At 33.1% G+C, this 19,098-nt stretch overlaps 3 protein-coding genes across 5 annotated transcripts; 2 read left to right on the top strand and 1 right to left on the bottom strand.

Annotated features, from left to right (window-relative positions):
* The first annotated feature begins 2,159 nt into the window (after positions 1-2,159).
* On the top strand, positions 2,160-5,235 carry LOC119631644 (protein swallow). Of its 3 annotated transcripts, none has more exons than XM_038024039.1 (4): positions 2,160-2,177; positions 2,450-2,637; positions 2,698-3,546; positions 4,538-5,235. In XM_038024039.1, exons 2-4 carry the CDS (start codon positions 2,454-2,456, stop codon positions 5,044-5,046), a joined length of 1,542 nt encoding a protein of 513 aa, XP_037879967.1. In that variant the 5' UTR covers positions 2,160-2,177; positions 2,450-2,453; the 3' UTR covers positions 5,047-5,235. The 3 variants fall into 3 exon arrangements, with proteins under 3 accessions (XP_037879967.1, XP_037879966.1, XP_037879963.1); XM_038024038.1 differs by having other exon boundaries at positions 2,166-2,242; positions 2,453-2,637; XM_038024035.1 differs by lacking the exon at positions 2,160-2,177 and adding an exon at positions 2,179-2,242.
* Positions 5,236-6,151: 916 nt separating this feature from the next.
* LOC119632125 (WW domain-binding protein 2) lies at positions 6,152-9,623 on the bottom strand. The gene is given in 7 exon segments (XM_038024893.1): positions 6,152-6,509; positions 6,568-6,668; positions 8,106-8,600; positions 8,738-8,907; positions 8,909-9,105; positions 9,170-9,344; positions 9,425-9,623. Coding segments are annotated over 7 exon segments (1,239 nt in total). The 5' UTR covers positions 9,481-9,623; the 3' UTR covers positions 6,152-6,464.
* A 1,283-nt stretch (positions 9,624-10,906) lies between these two features.
* On the top strand, positions 10,907-18,186 carry LOC119632346 (ecto-NOX disulfide-thiol exchanger 1). Its single transcript, XM_038025198.1, has 7 exons — positions 10,907-11,105; positions 11,258-11,845; positions 11,924-12,658; positions 14,041-14,147; positions 15,480-15,596; positions 16,551-17,129; positions 17,228-18,186. The coding sequence occupies exons 1-7, from the start codon at positions 11,057-11,059 to the stop codon at positions 17,486-17,488; spliced, it is 2,436 nt and encodes an 811-aa protein (XP_037881126.1). The 5' UTR covers positions 10,907-11,056; the 3' UTR covers positions 17,489-18,186.
* The last annotated feature ends 912 nt before the right edge of the window (positions 18,187-19,098 follow it).

The following is a 19,098-nucleotide window of genomic DNA, read 5'->3' as shown; positions in this document are numbered from 1 at the left end:
AATATACCATAGCAAGATCTTGAGATGAATTTTCAACCAAGTTCGTACAGGTCGTAATACAATGAATTTCAACAAAAGGTTTATAATATTTTTACATACATCTATACTTTTGCTTATTTTCCACAAATTCAAATAAGAGTATTGCAAGTGTCCATTCTTGCATTTCCTCCATCCATTCTTTTTAACACTAGAACTAATTCGAATACATTAATTTTGAACTGTTCAAATTTTAAGCTTTAGAGATATATGGTATGGTAGTTAATCGCAGAGTGGCCACTGTGAAGCACCTGTAGTTGACGAATAAATACTCGAGTCAGCATTTACGTTACTTGAACAACTCTTGTTCCTAATCCTTCTTGTATGTTTGAAAAAATGAAAAATAAAAAAAATCCTACTTAACAAAAACAATATTTATATGTATTTTTATACCCATCACCGAAGAATGAGGGATACATTCATTGTGTCAAAACACTTGGAACGCCCAAAAAGGAAGCATTAGAGACACCGCAGAGTATATATGTTCTTGATAAGCATCAAATTCTTAGGTGATTTAAGCATATGCGTCTGTCCATCTGTCTATTCGCGCAACTTTGCAGTATTTTGTGGTGAACATTTTCTCGTTAGCGCAAATAAAAATATCGCCTAAAAATTTGGAAAAGAGTTTGGAATTGGCCTAAACTAACAATGAGCCAAAAAAGCAATTTTTCATTTTGTTTGAAAAAACAAAGGTGTTCTCAGCTTAAGTTGCGCTGTAGGCGTGCCCTCCGACCGATTTCGGTCCATTTGCAAAATCAATTCGCGTGCAAGAACTTCCAATATTTCTGGCAAATTTTAAGTCGATAGCTTCGTATTTAGGGCGAGGAGAATGTTTATAGCAGGCATTACACAGACGAATAGACGGACATGCTTAAATCGATTTAAAATTTAATCCTGTTGATCAAGAATATATATATAGTTTGCGGGTCTCTTATGCTTCCTTCCGGGCGTTACAAACTTCTTGAGCAAATGAATACACCCGTCGCCAAAGGACGAGGTTAAAAAGTCATAAAACTCGTTTGACGTTTATTTGTCAAATCCGTGTAACGCTGCTCTTAATACAGCCTAAAATTATGTACACGCAGAAATCAGTTACATAATAATGCTCTTTGATATACATTCCGTTTCGATTTGTTATTTTCTCATATATGAATGACGTAGGTAATTTTTTTCTCATAATCATAGTCATACTCTCTGAGCATATTCGCTCCATTTACATTTTACCAAATTTTAATGAAACACTGAAACAAATAAATAGTCATATTCGCTTTTACTGCATAAGCAGCACGACAAGCGAAAGACGAGGAATGAGTATAAATTGGATTAAATTGACGTACACTACACTATGCAGCGCTCATCGAATTTTCACATCAAGTTAACAAATAATATAATATTCATATTTCTATGTAGAAGTCTTACGGAATTTCTGCTTTGTCGAAACGACTGTTTCTCGTTTTGGTGGTTAAATGAGACAAACTCGTTCATTATATATTAAATCATATTACAAAAGTGTCCACGGTTTCGAACTTCTCCTTGTAGCCTTTTCAAATGATTTCAAACTGTTATGTGTTTGACGTTTAGTGCCTCCGCTACTCTGCTCCTGGCAACAAGTGTGCCAGTCTTCCTCCACCAATTGCAAAATTTCATCGACTTTTTCAATGACTGATGGGTGCCACTTTGATATCTACGTTTCCGGAACGGAATCGAGAAAACCACTTCATCACCTACCTGGACCCTTTGTTCACTCACAGCCTTCTCATCGTCCATTTCGCAATTTTTTTTTTTTTTTCGTTTTTTTGTAGCGTTTTTACCCTCTTTATATCGTAAAAAAACGTCACCTCGCATATTGCTTCAGATATTTCACTCGCTCTCAAATCAATATAATCTTTTACACGAACAAAGAATTAGAAACCTATCTGGACATAAAATGGAAGCTGAAATGTCATCTTTTAAGCACACATTCGCTTGAGACAATCAGGTGTAGGCATCAACATCATACCGCGGGGAATTTTTCCACATGACCTAATATATTATAAACCCTAACTATACTTACATTTACCTATACATGATAAATAGTAACTCCATTCCGATAATTTCATTACATTTTTGTTATCAGGTTGCTGTAGTTTTGCTGTTCAAAAGTAAGCAAAGTAGTGTTGAGAGATCGTGTTTAACGCTCTAAGCTCTATTAGTGAGCGAAAAAGCTGTACGTATATGTCACAGTCTACACTACGCTACAATAAATAAGAGTGCCGAAAGTAACGGTTTTCAATCGCTTCCGTTATCCCTTACTATAATTATTGTTATAATATATGTATATTTCTTCGTTATTTGTTTTATATATTTTTTTTTTTTTTGTACATAATTTTAATGTCAAATAATTTATTTCGTGTAATAAATTACGATTGAGGAGAAGAATGAGTATTCAGGACGAAAGTGCTCCGCCTGATTTTGATTTGGATACTAGTGCCGTTGATAATGTCAATCAAAGTACATCGCTGCCGATCAATGATAAATATGAATCAACTAAATCAATAAATGCTTGCTCCTCTTCTGAAATAAGCGGTCAAACAAACGCAAGTGAGCCAACGGATGTAGTAGGTAACAGATGTCCTAAAACCGTTCGATTAAACGATTAAAAAAATGTTGTCGCCTTTTCAGAAAGCGCTAACAAACGGCTGGCATATTCTCGCAACACCCCATCTAAGGCCTTCTCCTATCAGGACATACACTCGGAAAATACTAAAAGACGTTTTAAACATGTGGAAAGCAAAGTCGCTCAGTACATAGCACATATGAGAGTCCAAGATGAGAAACGTCGCAACTCTCAACAATCTCTTAGGTATCGTTCTTTACCCGAAACTTTAGGTGAGAGCAGAGAGCAAAATCTAAATATAATCAATACAAGCGAGAAAATTGCATTTCTACGTCACAATGGCGAGGATGCAAATAACAGAATAGATCAGAAGAGCGAATCGGCTTCCGAATCTTTGATACATGTCGGCAAAGACACTTACGCCCAGTTGCTTAGCGATAAGGAGCGTAACGATTATTTGCAAAGCAAACTGGAGGAGAAAAATAATGAAAACTGGCAACTCAAAAAGAATATAGATACCATGCGCATCGAATTGACCCAATGCAAAGATAAACTGCAGCAAATCAAAAAACTACAAAAGCAACAAACTCTTTCCGACTCGTATGGTTGCTTATTGGGAACGGAAAAAAGGCAATCCTGGCAATATCGGTCGGGCAAGTTCACAAAAGCCACTCAAACTGATCTACATTTAAGCCCATCAACTGCATTACGCTTACGACTAACCAAGGATATATTAAACACGTCTACAACTCCCGATTCTAATAACAATAACTTCGATTATGAAAGTTTAGGTGTCCGAGCACCGTTAGTCGTAAAAATGCCTAAAATTGTAACTACCATCCAACCGATATCGTTAAATTTTAGTAGCGCAACTGAACGAGAGGAACATGATCATGACCTTAACACAAACATGAGTAAGTTTATAAATAATATTGACCCTTATTCGACTTAACTACCCTATAAAACAATTTTTTTCCTACCCACCACTCTAAGATGGAATAATATTCATTTTATTTTTTTCCAAAATATATGTAAAATACCCAAAAGGAAGCTTCAAAGACCCTATAAAGTATATTCTCGATCAGTGTGAAACTCTGTCTATCCGTCTGTGTGATGTGTGTTGCTGGCACTCTCCTCGTCGCAAAACCGAAGCTATCGACTTCAAATTTGGTAGAAACATTGGAAGTGTCTGCACGCAGATTGGTTGGCATTGAAAATGCGCCAAATCGGTCAGAGCAAAAGCGCGCAATCGAGCGTAAACTGAACGCAACTCAGTTTGATTTCACAATAATTTTTGTTTTTTTTTTCTTGTTGCTCGGCAATTGTTAAAGTTGGAACCCTGAAATTTTCCAGTTTACATGTAAAAATGAAACAAATCCGTCATGCCCACACAAAGTTGCAAGTGATTAAATTCTGTCTTTTTCGCTTTTACACTTATTTATCGTAAGGCAAACAAAATCGAATGTTTAAATGTATTTTGTACGCTCCTTAAATGAAGATATATTATCTGCCTAAGAATGGGTTAATTCTAAAACGATATGGTCCATACCGTGATTAGTTTTTTCTTAATAATACCAACGATATGGGTATCAAATGAAAGAACTTTCCGAATAGATTACGAAAAACATAGTGATGGGTATGCGAGATTCGGCCCCCGCTGAATATAATATTCTTACTTTTTTTTTTTTTTTCCAATAATTCCCTTTGCCCTTGATTTCGAAATCGTTTTCGGAACCACTTTTTCGAATGAAAAGAAAGCTAGGGCAAGCTAGGAATAACTGTTTTAAAAGGAAAATTTTTTTGTCAGAAGTTTAAAACGTTATTTTTTAAAATGAACAGAACAAAATCTCGGGCATATGTTTAAAAAACAAAAAGAAAAATATGTTCCTTTATTTTGTTTATTAGATGTTTTACGGCAGTCTTTACCTGATTTATACACGCGTAAACGCTTAGAGCTCCCTTTTGCAGGCAACAAGGGTCCAAATCATTTCATTGATTCGTCCAATACTAGTTCACATTTAGAGCTAACCACAACTTCGGGGAATGTAGCGGCCATGCAACAACGCCAAACCGACCAAAAGCAACTCATGTATCATACTAATTGCTTTCAGTACCTTAATTGCGAGGGAAATGGCAATGATAACGCTGATAGTACCAACGCCACAAATGAAAGCAAATTATCGATTGTAGTAAATGATGGTGCAGGTAAACGACGTAATACACCACGTAACCAACGGAAGTTACACTCTCGTATGATGCGTCTATTTCGGTCTTGCATCCGATGCGATAATCCCAACCATACTTTGGATGACACATCAAATAAGCAAAGGCAGCAACAATCTTTTACGCAGATTCCGCTTTTGGAAAAAAGCTTCAAGAATTATTGCCATAACGAACGTCGAGCTGCAGTGTAATCATCATAACTCGTTTTTCGTCAATTTATCTGTTTTGATATATGTCCTGTTTCCCATTTCTAAGCTGAAACGATTAATAATTGCTTAGTATTGAGTCCCCGTTTGTTCGTCATCCTTGGAATTACACAAAACATTTAAAAATAATATGTTATCATGTTGATGTTGTTGTTGTTGTTATCGTTTCCCATTTTATATTGTTATACGTTACAAATAAATACAAGTTCACTTAATCAATTAATTCACTCAGCAATTAAATTTACAATTATTAATATATATAAGTAACATATCAATGCTTAGTTAACAAATAAAAAAGTATGTTATGGCGATTAAACTTAATCGCCTAATCGTTTAATCGAAAGGCAATGTAAACTGGAACAGTACAAATTCATGAGAGAGATATATCCAACGAACAGAGTACCTAAACGGATTGATCTCAAGCATACGTATAAGATGAAATTAAAATAGGAAAATTGCTAAAACAGGATGTTGTTAACAAATTACTGGCGCTTGCTTAATATACAATAGATAAGTTATATGAAGCGATAACTTGCTTACTTAGCTATTTACTTAACCAAACTCTTTTGTGACGAAATACGATAAGTCTTTAAGCGAAATATGTTTTAATGATCTGAACGGCTTCCCCCTTCACCGCGTGCGCTACGAAGGACTTGCAAAGAAGTGTCTAAGGACAAAATGTAGCTTCTCTATACCTACATGCCTACTTTTTATGCACATTGAACTTGATTGCATCCGGTAGCATCTCTGGGCAAATATGCGTTTATCCTAAAGAAGGTCTCGCTCTTTATCAACCCCAAATGCTATTTACAATTTGCCAACACATTTATCACTTACGCAAGTTTGCTGACTTTATGGTAAATATAAATTTCATTTAAACTGTTTTTCATCGGATCGTTCTTCATGTCAGGCCTCTTTTTTCCGCTGAAATGTTGCACAATGTCATTTGTTTATGTAAAATGTTTAATAATATAAAAAGAAGAATTTTTGATCTTTTGAAAATTGTGATAGAACAGTTTTAATAATCTTTATTAAACAAAAACAATTGTGATAAAGGGAATATACATATCTATATATATAAAGAGTAAAGTTTATATAAGCGTGAATAGTAATAATAATTAATTGGTATGTAGAATAACCAATGCAATGTAAATCGTTGTGACCCATTCATACATTTTTTTATATATGTGATACGCTGTGCTATGTATTTTTTAAATATGTATTCATAGCGATACTCTTCATTTACTGAAGAGCTACAAAGAAATTATTCGTATAATAAATCATAAATATTTAATGCAGTTATTTTAGTAAATTATTTTTGAACAAAAAATATATAATACATTAATATTAATATTTAGAAGATTTGGTTATTAGCGTATTCCACAGTATATATTTTTCTTCATTTATTCATTCTTTCGCTTGCTGTCAGCGTAGCTGCGTGATAAATCCTGCAAAGAAGAATACAAATGTTATATTATTAATTAAAAATAAGGAAAGTTAGCGTACTTCGTAAGCTGGCGGTAAAGTATCATTTCTATGAGGCCTATAGAAGCGTTGATTTTCAGTGGTATTATAAGCAGCAGCCAAAGCTTCAGCTTCTTTAGTATCTGTAAATACAAATTTTGATATAGGTAACAATATCGATCGATTCAAGTAGAAAAGATATTTTCATTTTAATTCGAAGCAATGAAGCAAGATAACTCAAAAGCTTACGTTTATTATTTAATAACAATATCTTGGATTGAATTTAGAATTGTTTCATCGAAATAACACTTGTATTTTGAATTTTCTTAATCTTGCTTTTTCGATTTACGTATTTTATAAAAATATAACAGGTATGGGTATAAAGATGGTTTGACGCATTGGGTAATGATAATAAACAGTGCTACCTGAAATTGTTCAAATTAAAAGAAAGAGAAAAACAAACGAAAGTCAAAATTGGAAACTATAAAATAATAAGAAAGAGCAAAAGAATTGTTTGCTTGTGAAACTCGGCTTTTGTTGTTAAACGATATCTCAAGCGAGCAGGGTTTTTGAGAAATACCTTTTTAACATAAAAGCAATTTATTAAAAGTTGTTTAAAAACGTTTCTCTCTGCTTTTCCTCAATTGTCTGCAAATGGAGAGAATAAAAAAAGGCAGAAACATATTTAAAAAGATTTTAGTATTTTGAAAATCACACAAATTTTAGAAACAGAAAAATGGTAAATTTGATGCTGAAAAAACCATTCATGTTACACAATGCGAAGAGAAGTTAAATATTATGTTTGACTGCGATAGGCGTACGAAAAATCTGAGAAATGATTAACGAAATCTAATAGCCGATAAAAGCCATATTTCGCTTAGCAAATATTCTTTACTCAATTCCACCAAAATAAGTCGCGATAAGTGTGAGTGGCAGCAACTTAGTCAATTCGCACTCATATATTTTTAAATATGTCTAGATACTTAAGTATGTTGGTATGTTTTGAAAAAAATTGTTTCTCATCTTAATTTGAACTGAAAAAAGTGCTTGAAGTAAAAATGATCCATTTTATAAATCGCCGGCTGACAAATAAAATCCATTAAGTGCTCACAAATTATTATGTACTTAATGCGTTTTACCTATCGACCGACAAAATGTAGGTTTCCGAAAAATCCTTCGACTTTTCTACTTTAGCAAAAACCGTCTTAAGACCGAGAAAAAAAAAATGATATCTAGAATATATCAGATGGATTTACAGTTTTGATGTAATTTTGCTCGAGCATATCAAATGATCCGCTCCTTGCTAATTTCTTATGCCATTAAATTTTAAAACTCTTGTTAGCCTTGTTTTTGTTTTTACATGTACGTTGTACCTTTCTAGTATGTTTTTGGAATTAATTAGTTTTGCAAGGTTACTCGATAACATATTATAATGAAAATGCTTTTTTGAAAAGGGTTATAGAAACGATGTCTTCCAGCGTTAATAAAGATGACTTTAGTGGAAACGTAATTTAAGAAAGATATGCAATTATTTACTACAAATCCAAACGAGAAACGAAAAGGTAATTATCAAGACTTACGGTGTGGCGGACCAAAGAACCCCATAGCATAGGCTGGTGGTGCATTTTGTTGTGGATAAGGAGGATATGGTGGATATGGAGGAACCATATCAGACTGATTGGAAGGATATGGTGGGCAACCAGTAGTAGCTAGCTGATTCATATTATATGGTGAGCCCATAGCTACTTGTTGATACCCACCTCCACAACCTGTGGAACCATGCGCAACGGAAGATTGTTGCTCACGTGCATGTGTTGGACGATAGGCACCTTCCTCATTTGGCGGCAATGAAAACCCGTTCCATTCCGGCATCTCTTCTTGTTGTTGTTGAGCCTGAAATGGCACCGAATTTTGAGACTGCTGCTGTTGTTGCATAGCTGGCATTGGAAAACCGTTCCATGGCCCACTACCTTCACTAGGAGGTGGCGAGCTGTAAGCCAAAGGTTGGGTTGGATTGTAAGGATGCATTGGTGGTACAAAGGTTGGTTGCGATGGAGCAGTATAAGTTGGGACGGCTAGAGTATTTTGAAGACAAAGAAAAATAGATGTGTGCAATAACCAGTTTCGTGCGATTTCGATAAACAGAAGCCGAGTTAGACAACACGCAATCAAAATAGATTGAATGGATACAGATATTATAGATAAAACTTACGTGCGCCTATGCCAGGATAAGGCGGTGGATTATCGGTCATAAAAACAGTATTAGGGGCCGGTCCACTGAAGGCCTCATGTTGCGGCAACCAGCCATAATAACCAGGAGGCGGCTGATAAGCTGGTGGAGGCGCCTCATACCAATTACCAGACGGTGTATACGGGGGGGGGATCATCATTATAACCATCATTACGCAAATTGCTTTGAGCTGTCTTGGCTGCTCTTAATAACGCCATTCCGTATTCAATAGCACCGCCCGCCCTAAAGTGCAATTTAAATTTTACTTCCCCCACAAAGTTACCATTCGGTTGAGCGCGTACTTTGCCTTTAATATAATTGGCTCCAAAAACCGGTTGCTCAAGTTCAACCTAAAAAAAAAAAAAACAGAGGAGTGAATCCAAGTTGCTTGAGGGAAACGTCTGCGCGATTTACATCTTTCATAGCGATAAACGGAGCGCTAAACGACTGCAAATGATCCCCTACTTTCTTATTATTGAAAATCATACGATGCGAAGTCAAATAGATACGTCCTTGCTTAGAACCCTTAAACACCGGATTATCCTGTCCAGAGAAATCCATGTAAACATTGTCGCTATGCAATAAAATACTGGAAAGCCAAAAAATTCATCAAATTAACATATCGCACTCTATGCAAGAATTTCACAACTATATTTCTTCAACACTTACTATTCGCCAACATGAATTAGCACGCCATTGCTGGCATGAGCAGTATTAACGGACATTTCTTCTACAGTTTCAATAACAAATTCCAGATATTACTTGCTTATACTTTAATTAAATTTATTACTCCTATCAGTACAAATGACGAATAGTTCTTTCTGAAAATTTCAAAGCAAATGACTCATTATTTTTTTCTTTTTATTCGATAATCAAAATTTCAATTTCTGCACTAGGGTTTCCGTGGTAAAAAATTTACAGATAATATTGTAAAACATTGGATTGTTAACTCAAGGTGTGAATTAAGCGATATTTTTCGTTAATTTCTAGAAATTTTCCAAGAATGTTCTATAACCGAAAGCTATTGACGGTATAAAAACCTTGGAAGTTGTATATATTGTTCTCTATTTTTTAAAACTAAGTATTCAATGAAGTATTTGAATAAATAAACTGTCTGAATAAATTCTTGAGATATAACAAACATATTCATTGATTATTATGGTCATTCATTTTTATAAATTGCAAGAGTGCGTAAGCAAGCTCGTCCATTATCAATTGGTTCTTTTATGTGCACATGTTGAATTTTTGGGTTGAACGTGGCTTCGGAAATGTATGGAAAGTTATAGACTAAGTGTGAGAAAATGTTCCTGTTTTTCATTTTTATGTGTTAACAGATCATACGGATTTTCTAACCTTGTCTTTCCCACCAATCAAGGAATGTCTATGTTAAAGTTCAGCTTCGTATCGTCATTTTCGTGATTTGGCGCCTCTGCAAAGAACGGGAACTGAAACGTATACATCATTGAGATTTCGAAGTTTCGATTTTTGAGTGTTTTCAGTTGTTTCACACATTACAACAAATTTTTGGCAGTTGATTTTCTCAAAAAGAGAAGAAAAAGTTTTTGAGTAGTAGAAACATCTCAAAAAGCTACCGTTTAAAGAAAACTCGCAGTTGCCACCGAAATAATGCAGATACTTGCTACCACCGCAACCATTTCATTTCAACTTTTTTCACCCAAATTATTGGCATTATTTCCTTCATTAAATTATCCCAAACCGTCCAACTTAACTTTAAGCTTGTTTTTGAATTTTATTGTTTATTAACGAAATTTTGTACGATGTTAGCGTAGTGAGCAAATTTTATTTTTATTGCTTTCATTTCCCATTTCTTCGAGTGTTTCGTTTTCGTTTTATTGTAAGAGTGAGAACACCGACGTTTGATAACTTCAGGTGCTCCAATCGTTCTGATCCGTTCCACTATTCCACATTTATTGTTTATAGATTAGTTGTGTGTTTATCTAATTTCGACAAGATATGTACTAAGTACTAATTTCCACGGGAAAAAGTACTAAGCACTTCAAGATATTCAACAACATTGTTTATATTTTCACTTGCTTTGATACTTGTTCGTCAAAAGTCGCAAGAGTGTCTGGCAACTTTAAGTATACACTCGAAAGATCCCATTACAAAAACAATATTTTTGCAGGAATTTGGCAATATTACTTAAGTTATAAAATTTTTTTATAGATTACGTTGCTAGGGAAAAGTGAAATTTAGTTAACATTAATTTAAGAAAAATAAGAATCAAATTATAGTTTGATATCAAACTAAGCATAAAGTTGATGAACACCACTAAATATTATGTCTTTTAATTATGCCAATTTGGGCCAACAAGCCTTGGAAAATCTGTGTAAGTAAATAAATATCTCTCTTTGAACAGATCATATCGTTGCAGATGGCAATAAAGTTGTATAAAACTTTTTGCATTAATCAGCTGTTAAAATTTTGTGTGTAATAGAAATTACGTTTTCCAATTTTTATAAATATGTTTTGCAATCACAGTACCGATGTTTAGTTCAATGGCCAATAGTGTTGTTATGCCAAATCATGGCAATTTCATGAACCATTTTACTTCCGCAGTGACAAGTGCAAGTGCGTCCACAAGACCATTCAGTGCCAACAATAAATCAAATAAGTCTTTAAATTCAGCTACAATGATAACAAGTTCAAGGCGTACTCCAGATCCTCCGCCGGCTCCACACATAAGTCCCTTAAATAATGCAAAAGCCAACAAGGGACCCGTACCAATGGATTTGGAAAATGATTTAGAAAGCGAAACACCAACAACAACATCGGGTGTTACCTCTACAACGTCAACTGATAACATGGTTGTGAATATGCAAAATGCTAATCTATACTTAAATAGTTTGATGGCCGGAAACATGGCCATGAATACCGGATTCATGTTTTTTCCTACGGCAACTGCAACAACAACCACATCTGCCTCAGGCGGTACATCGAGTAGTCCGCTAATGGATCCAGCCTCAATTATGGCCGCCGCAATGCAACAAATGCAACAAAACTATGCTGGTTATGCTCTAACGGAAACTGCTAATGCTATTGATAATGCTAAACTTCCATTAACAACAGGTGCGTGTATCTTTTTATATCAAATGTTATGAACAATAATAATAGATTAAGTTGTTCGTTTCCTTTTATTTCTTTTAGATAATGCAAACAATGCATCTGCCACGTCTGCCAAAGAGGTTATTAAAACAAAAAGTTGCATACTATTACCTCCCAATCCCAATGCTCCTCCGCCGACTATACGCGAAAGGCCACCCGGTTGTCGAACAGTGTTTGTGGGGGGTTTGCCCGAAAATATCACTGAGGCAATTTTACGAGAGATATTCGAGAGCTGCGGGGAAATAACGACATTAAGGATGTCTAAAAAGAACTTTTGTCATATACGTTTTCGCGCAGAAGAATCTATTGATCGTGCAATCTTTTTAAGCGGCTATCGAGTACGTTTGGGCAGTACTAACGAACCGGCAAATTATGGTCGTTTACATGTCGATTATGCCCAAGCGCGGGATGATCAATATGACTACGAGTGCAAACAACGTCAATTGCAGCGTGAACAACGTCATCGGGAACGTAGATCCCACGAACGTTCACGCTCAGATTCTCCACCACCTATACCACATTATTCCGACCATGAGGCTTCAGTGGTGGCCGAAAGTTTGCGCAGTGACGAAACATTTATCAAAGCAATACAAACAATAACTGTTTGGCTGGAACGAGGTGATTGTACTAAACGTAATGCGAACGTCTTCTATTCAATGATTCAAAGTACTCATGCCCACGTACGGCGGTTAACTGGTGATAAGCAACAACTGGAAGACGATTTACGAAAAGCACGCGAAAGTTACCGAAAACAAATGCTAACTATGTCTGCACAGTGTAAGTATTTAAATTTTGTTGTTTTTCTTCACAACCAATTTTTCGACTATTCATAAATTTTATATATATATATATATATATATATATATATATAGGTGTGTGTGTGTGTGTGTGTATGTATGTGTGTGTGTACGTTGGTGTTTGTTGGTGTCAGAATGAGAGAAACTTGAATGAGATTTCGGTTTGAATTTACGCCGAGCTTATTACGCTTTAGAAGATTATTGTTGAATGATTCGATTTAAAAGTGAATGAGACAAATTTTAATCAACTTTCTCTGCAGTGGACAACAACTGAAAATCTGTGTATTCTAGATGTTTTGCCCATACCCGAATTAGTTTTGCTCAATACTAAATTATATATACATATATATATATATATATATACATATAAGTATGTAGATATATGTATTTATGTATATATGTAATTATATATGTTAATATATATATATATATAAATATAAATAAATATAAATAAATATATATATTTATATATATATATATATATTTTATTTTTTTTTATGTATATATATATATATATGAATCCTCGATTTTGCCCAAATTTTCTCTTCTGATAGCATCTTTAATTTGAACATTTTCTATTCGGTTTTCCATATACCTAATCTTATAAAAAGCATAAAAATTTGATAAAAACGCAATGAGCAAAACTCTGTAAAGCAAAAGCAAAGGTAAACAGTAAGAACTTATAAATGCTGATTTGAAAATCAAGAAAAATTTGAAGGTTTGTAAAAAACAAAGCACGCCCTGCTGCAGTTTTGGTAAGATCAACCATGCAGAGTAAGCAAAGGTGGAACAAAAACAAATAAAAAAGAATGTCAACATCAAGTTTACAGTTATATGGTCAGACTCTTGCCGGATTGAAGCTAAATGAGAGTATCAGAGTACAGCTGTAGGTAAACTAAATTAAAGAAGAGATTAAATGGGATTCACTTCGTTTACATTATCATATATATATATATAAATGTAAATACATATAGTTATATTTATATATATTTATATATTTATTTTATATTTATATATATATATATATATATATATATATATATGTATATATATATATTTATATTTTTATTTATATACTTATATATTTATATATATGTATTCTTTAATCTTATTAGAAAAAAAAAAAACAAAAGTATTGAGAAGCAACAAATCGCATTTCTACTGAAATGAAAAAAAGCTTTTTCAAAAAACTGTTTTTTCCTTCTTTTATTAGTCTCGACTAGAATTAGTCTACCTTCTACATACATACGTGCAGAGATGTACGTATGTAATATGTATACGATACACTCCTTGTTTAATTTTTGATTGATTTACATTGCATTACAAATATATACATATATACCTTAATTATTGCCTATTCAGTCACTCAGATTGAAAAAGTGTTCAGTGCTGCTAGTCACAAGAAGGTTTGGGACCATTTCACCAAAGCCCAAAGAAAAAACATCGACCAATGGAAAAAACTGGCTACGGTATGTACAAAATTATAAAAAAATAGCAACATAACAGCAACAACAACTAAATAAAAAAAAAAGCTTTTTGTTGTGCATCAGTAATTTAAACGTTTTGCTTTCGTTTCGTTTCATACGACTAACATTCTTCCCGCATGTTTTCAAACCCTTAACCTTAAAGCCGCCATCTTACAAGGGTATACAATGTTTATTATGCCGACAAGATAAAAGTTTCTTATATTATAATGTGTGTAGTAATGATATAGAAAGAATTAAGCGATGACTACTTGAAGGTAGTCCAAAATTATTAAAAATGCTTGTAAGTTGCTTAAGTCGATTTCGATTCGGTCGATTAGTAAACATATTGTATTACTATTTTTCGATGGCGCCTATCTATGTATGTGTGAATACGAATACTAATATATTGGTTCTGTTTGTTTGTTCATTATGCGTCTTTGACTAGCACTAAAAATTTCTTTTGTGAACACCTTCACCTTTAATGTCTATATATTATATGTGATATGAATAACCATTAAATGTGTATTGTATATTTAATTGATCGAACACTTGAAATAATCATTCTATTGTCATGTCAAAATTAAGTCATAATTGTCAGTACTAAAACATTTTTAATTTTGTCATTAAATCTTTCATTTGTGCAGTGATTTATTTAGCAATGGTATCTATGTGTTAACGAAATTATTATTCCATCACTAATGATTTATACGCACATATACCTCTACTTATCTTAGAAGATTCATCTATTTACTCATTCTTGAAACTGAATGATCGAGTATAGGCGGCTTCTTTCGGATTTTTTGAAAACTTATTTTTAAGCCCTAAGTGTAATAAAAATAGCTTTCCTTTAAGGAGTAAACATCATGCTAAGCATATCTTTTTATTAAAACTCTCGATCAGAATTGGTATTCTTTTATAAAACGTTTGTTTATCATTTAATTCATTAAAACAAGAAAAAGAACAAGAACTACAACAACAAAAATTATATAAAATGATTTTATAAAAATTTATTATAACAAACATATGAAGAAAGGTAAGTACCCCGTCCTTTATAAATAATTTAAAAAAGATTTCCCCTTATTGTAGGAATATTTAGTGAACATTTTACGAACACACTTCCAATAGGCTGTTTATGATTTCAAACTAAAATATATAATGTTTTTGTATGAAGAAGAATATACAGTGAAAAGACCAAATCTATTGAAAAAAAAAAAGAAATTTATTAAGCATTTTTTGCATTTTTAGCATTTTTTTTTTTTTTAATTTTTTTTTTTAATTCTTGCCCTGCTTTTGTATGTAATGAGAAACTCTTTTTTTTTTTTTTTGGTCGCCTAGGAGTTGCGTAGCATACAAATCGAAGATGACGAAATGGAAATGTCGGATGAAGATCGCGATTACTACTGTCAAATGCCTGCCTCGAAACGGAAACGTTATGAAAGCGATCATCTCAGAGTGAGTTTTAAATTGCATTTTGCTTTTAATACTTTTTTTTTTTACAATGATTTTATTAAATTTCACGTTTCTCGTTAAAGAACGAATGCTTTACATTCTCAGATGGCCGAATTGATTTTTAACGTATCGATCCGATCTCTTAAGATTTCATTAAGACCACACAAGAATTTGATAGGTTCAATAAAGGAGAATTTCGTCCCAAATGATTCAAAAATTCTTGTGATGTAAGGATGTGATACTTCTTCTGTAAAAATTCTTAAAATTACTATCACATATCTCTCTTGGTTCGTGATTTTGAAAGCTTTCTGCGCAAATTGATAAATGATCGTTAAGCCATTCGTCGATTTAAATGAATTCTGAAATATCGATTGAGTTTATTACGAAACATCCAAAAATTATCAATATATATTGTACAACAAAAAAAAAAAAATGCTTTTAGACTTCTGTCCCATATTGAACATATATATAAAGAAATCGTAAAGAAATTTACACTGCCCCGCTTGACATGATCGTGTTTTGTAGCAAACTTTCGTTAAGAATTATTTTATTTCACTTTGCTTTTATACCCACCACTGTAAAATGGGGATATACTTATTTTGTTTTTTTTTTTTTTTTTTTTTTTCATAACGTATGTAAGTTTGCAAAAGAATTTGGAATTGATCTAAACTTTTCAAAGGACACGCCTACAACGTTCACATGCCTATACGATAAAAACTTTTATTTTGAAAATAGAAAAAAAACAACTGCGCCCACTCCATATTATAGAGCATGAGAATTTTGTTCTTCTACTCTTCTTCTTATTGAGGATAACGGTGATGGGTATAAAAAATTCGGGCCCAACTGATAATTTAATATAATATATTTGAAAATGGAAATTTGTGAAGAAAATTTGTAATTTAATTTTATATTTTTGCTTTTATTGTTAATTTTTTTTTTGTTTTATTAATTTTGAAGGAGGAAAATGATTCTTTGCGTTGTCAACTCGAAGCCATACGTAATGAGATGAGTTTAGAGCGTACCGATCTGAAGTACAATAGCGAATTTCGCGAGAAGCAAATCAAAGTGCTACAGGAGACCATACGCAATATGCAGACACAATTATTGCAAACGAAAATGCGTGAACAGAAGGATAATAAAATTATCGAACAGTTGGAGAAACGATTGAAGGAGGCTGGTGTTAAGCAATTGCTGCTGAAAACCAAAATACGTGAGACGACCGAAAAGCTGAAGGATCGCGAACAGTCTAGCGTGAATTCGGAAACGAGCGAATTTTGTGAATTAGAAGAAGCGGAGAAAAATCGAAATGTAGATAATTCGGAAATTATCGACATTGATGTGGATAAAAGTGATGACGAGGTGAAGATCGTGGAAGAATTTAATAAAACAGAGCAAGGCCAAGCCCAGCAGGAAATATCAAAAGAATTGAAAGCGCCGAAATGCTTAACTACCAATACTAAGCCAATCAACTTAAAAAGTTTAAATAAAAGAGTGCAAGTGGAAACTGAAACTCAAACCACAAGCGCAGAATTTGAGGTAACTGGAAATGAAAATATTTTATATGTACGACGATAATTTCAAATATTATATAACTTCTTTTTTTCTTTTTTTCTTTTTTTTTTTTTTTTTTGCAGACCAAAGCCTTACCTTTAGATGAAGCCCAACTTATAGCTTTGACAACCGCCTTTCTATTAGTGCAACCATTAGGTTGTAAATCGGATACTATTTGTTCATATATAATCAATCTAACAAAGGACCCATGTTTACAAGCTTGTCATTTGAATTCGGTGCTAAAAAAGTATGAAAGACTTTTTCAAATTGACACAAACATAAACAACGATATTATTAGCGATTCCGATATTGTTTGGAAATTTTGTGGACTCTTAAAACAATAGATTTGCAAGCGAAATGAACACACACATACATACACACACACACACACACACACAAGCACGCAGAGGGAGAGAGTTTAAAGTGATTAATTTTTTTATTTATTTTATTATTATTATTATTATTGCAATTTGTAATTAAAAGCTAGTTTTCGAGACATTTTTGCATTAGACTCTTGCACCATTATGGCTAAAATGTAGATTAATGTAATATGCGAGCCTTAAGATTATTATATACCTACCACTTTAGACTCACCTTCCGAGCTGAAATAAGCTGCTTTATAAACTTTGATGTCGTTCTGACACAATTTAATTTGAAATTTGGCGGTTAGACACACCTTGACATCAACGAAAGAATATTGAATTTGAAAATAATTTAAATGCAATTATTCTTTGAAATTCTTTTTGTATGTATAGTAGTAACTGATTTTCTATTATAGCGAAACATATTTATAATAAAATTATTTTTGAATGAAATTGAATCTAAATTTTGAATATAAAATTTTAACAATACAATCTAAGAATTAGTTAAGAATCTCAAACTGATTGCTTTAAATGCTGATGCATTATTAAAATTTTGTAAATGCAAGGATGTACGAAATCTGAATTAACTACAATTAGCGACTTGAAGATTGCTCCCAATTTATCATGTATTTGTAGAATATTAACAAGTTTTATTTTGTGCACATAAGAACAAATTAGAGAGAAGAAAAAAAAAAAAGAAGAAACGGAAAACAACATGAAATAAAATTATTGCAATTGTAAAATGAGATTTTTTAAAAGATACATAGCTTTTTAATATTCATTGCAAGTTAATAGATTTCTTTTAGTTTCGATTGTATTCTATAGTCCAGTCTAGTCGATGCGCGCAATAAGTTATCGGGTTCTCTCTCATCTCCCTGTTTTGCGTTACTTGATTACTCCTTTTTTCACTATCCTTGAGCTTTTTCTTCGTTTCGGTCGATCGACATTCTCTCTCTCTCTTCATTATTATTCGTTTTTAAATTCATTGTCGGACATTGCCTGTGGACGACTGATCAAGCCTTCACTAAGATAATTATATATTCCATATAAGCTTAACAATCTGAAGATTGTGAATGAACGGATCCGGAATGGTAATATATACTCATCGTGATGAAAGTCTTTATAATATATTTTAATAAAGTTATTGCGTAGCATTGTTGTTATTTTATTAGTTTCAGTCAGTCTTCATATCAACTAAATTGAGTACGTGTTTCGACGAGTTATTCCGAGCGAACAGCTGGAAGTCGATTTTATCCAATTACATGCTTACATTGTACAAAGGAGGACCGTCTCAAGGATATTTGAGGAAACGGTATGTTAAGTCGGATAGAGAAAAGTTCGGAGCAAAGTCGTCGGACGTTTTTATCGGACGTCTATCGCGTCTATAAGCAAAAAGGAATCAATATAAATGATAAAAATGTCGGGTGTATAAACCATAGAATAGTTAGGCAAGAATACTATCATGCTTATTTGACTTTCAGTTCAGTGCTATCCTGCCGGAGTTGGAATTGTAATCATTTTTGCCTATATAAATAAACATTTCATATTGGAGTCGATATTATAACCATTTTTGACTATATAAAAAAATTTTT

The sequence above is a fragment of the Glossina fuscipes genome, unplaced genomic scaffold, assembly GCF_014805625.2.
Source record: "Glossina fuscipes isolate IAEA_lab_2018 unplaced genomic scaffold, Yale_Gfus_2 1, whole genome shotgun sequence".
Lineage (NCBI taxonomy): Eukaryota > Metazoa > Arthropoda > Insecta > Diptera > Glossinidae > Glossina > Glossina fuscipes.
The sequence above is the reverse complement of the archived record's forward strand: the minus strand, read 5'-3'. Positions and strand labels throughout refer to the sequence as shown.

Coding starts and splice junctions, on each gene's coding strand:
- LOC119631644 (XM_038024039.1), top strand. CDS start 2,454: ATGAGTATTCAGGACGAAAGTGCTCCGCCTGATTTTGATTTGGATACT. Junction 2,638..2,697: donor TGAGCCAACGGATGTAGTAG/GTAACAGATGTC, acceptor TCGCCTTTTCAG/AAAGCGCTAACAAACGGCTG. Junction 3,547..4,537: donor TGACCTTAACACAAACATGA/GTAAGTTTATAA, acceptor TTTGTTTATTAG/ATGTTTTACGGCAGTCTTTA.
- LOC119632346 (XM_038025198.1), top strand. CDS start 11,057: ATGTCTTTTAATTATGCCAATTTGGGCCAACAAGCCTTGGAAAATCTG. Junction 11,846..11,923: donor TAAACTTCCATTAACAACAG/GTGCGTGTATCT, acceptor TATTTCTTTTAG/ATAATGCAAACAATGCATCT. Junction 15,597..16,550: donor ATGAAAGCGATCATCTCAGA/GTGAGTTTTAAA, acceptor TTAATTTTGAAG/GAGGAAAATGATTCTTTGCG.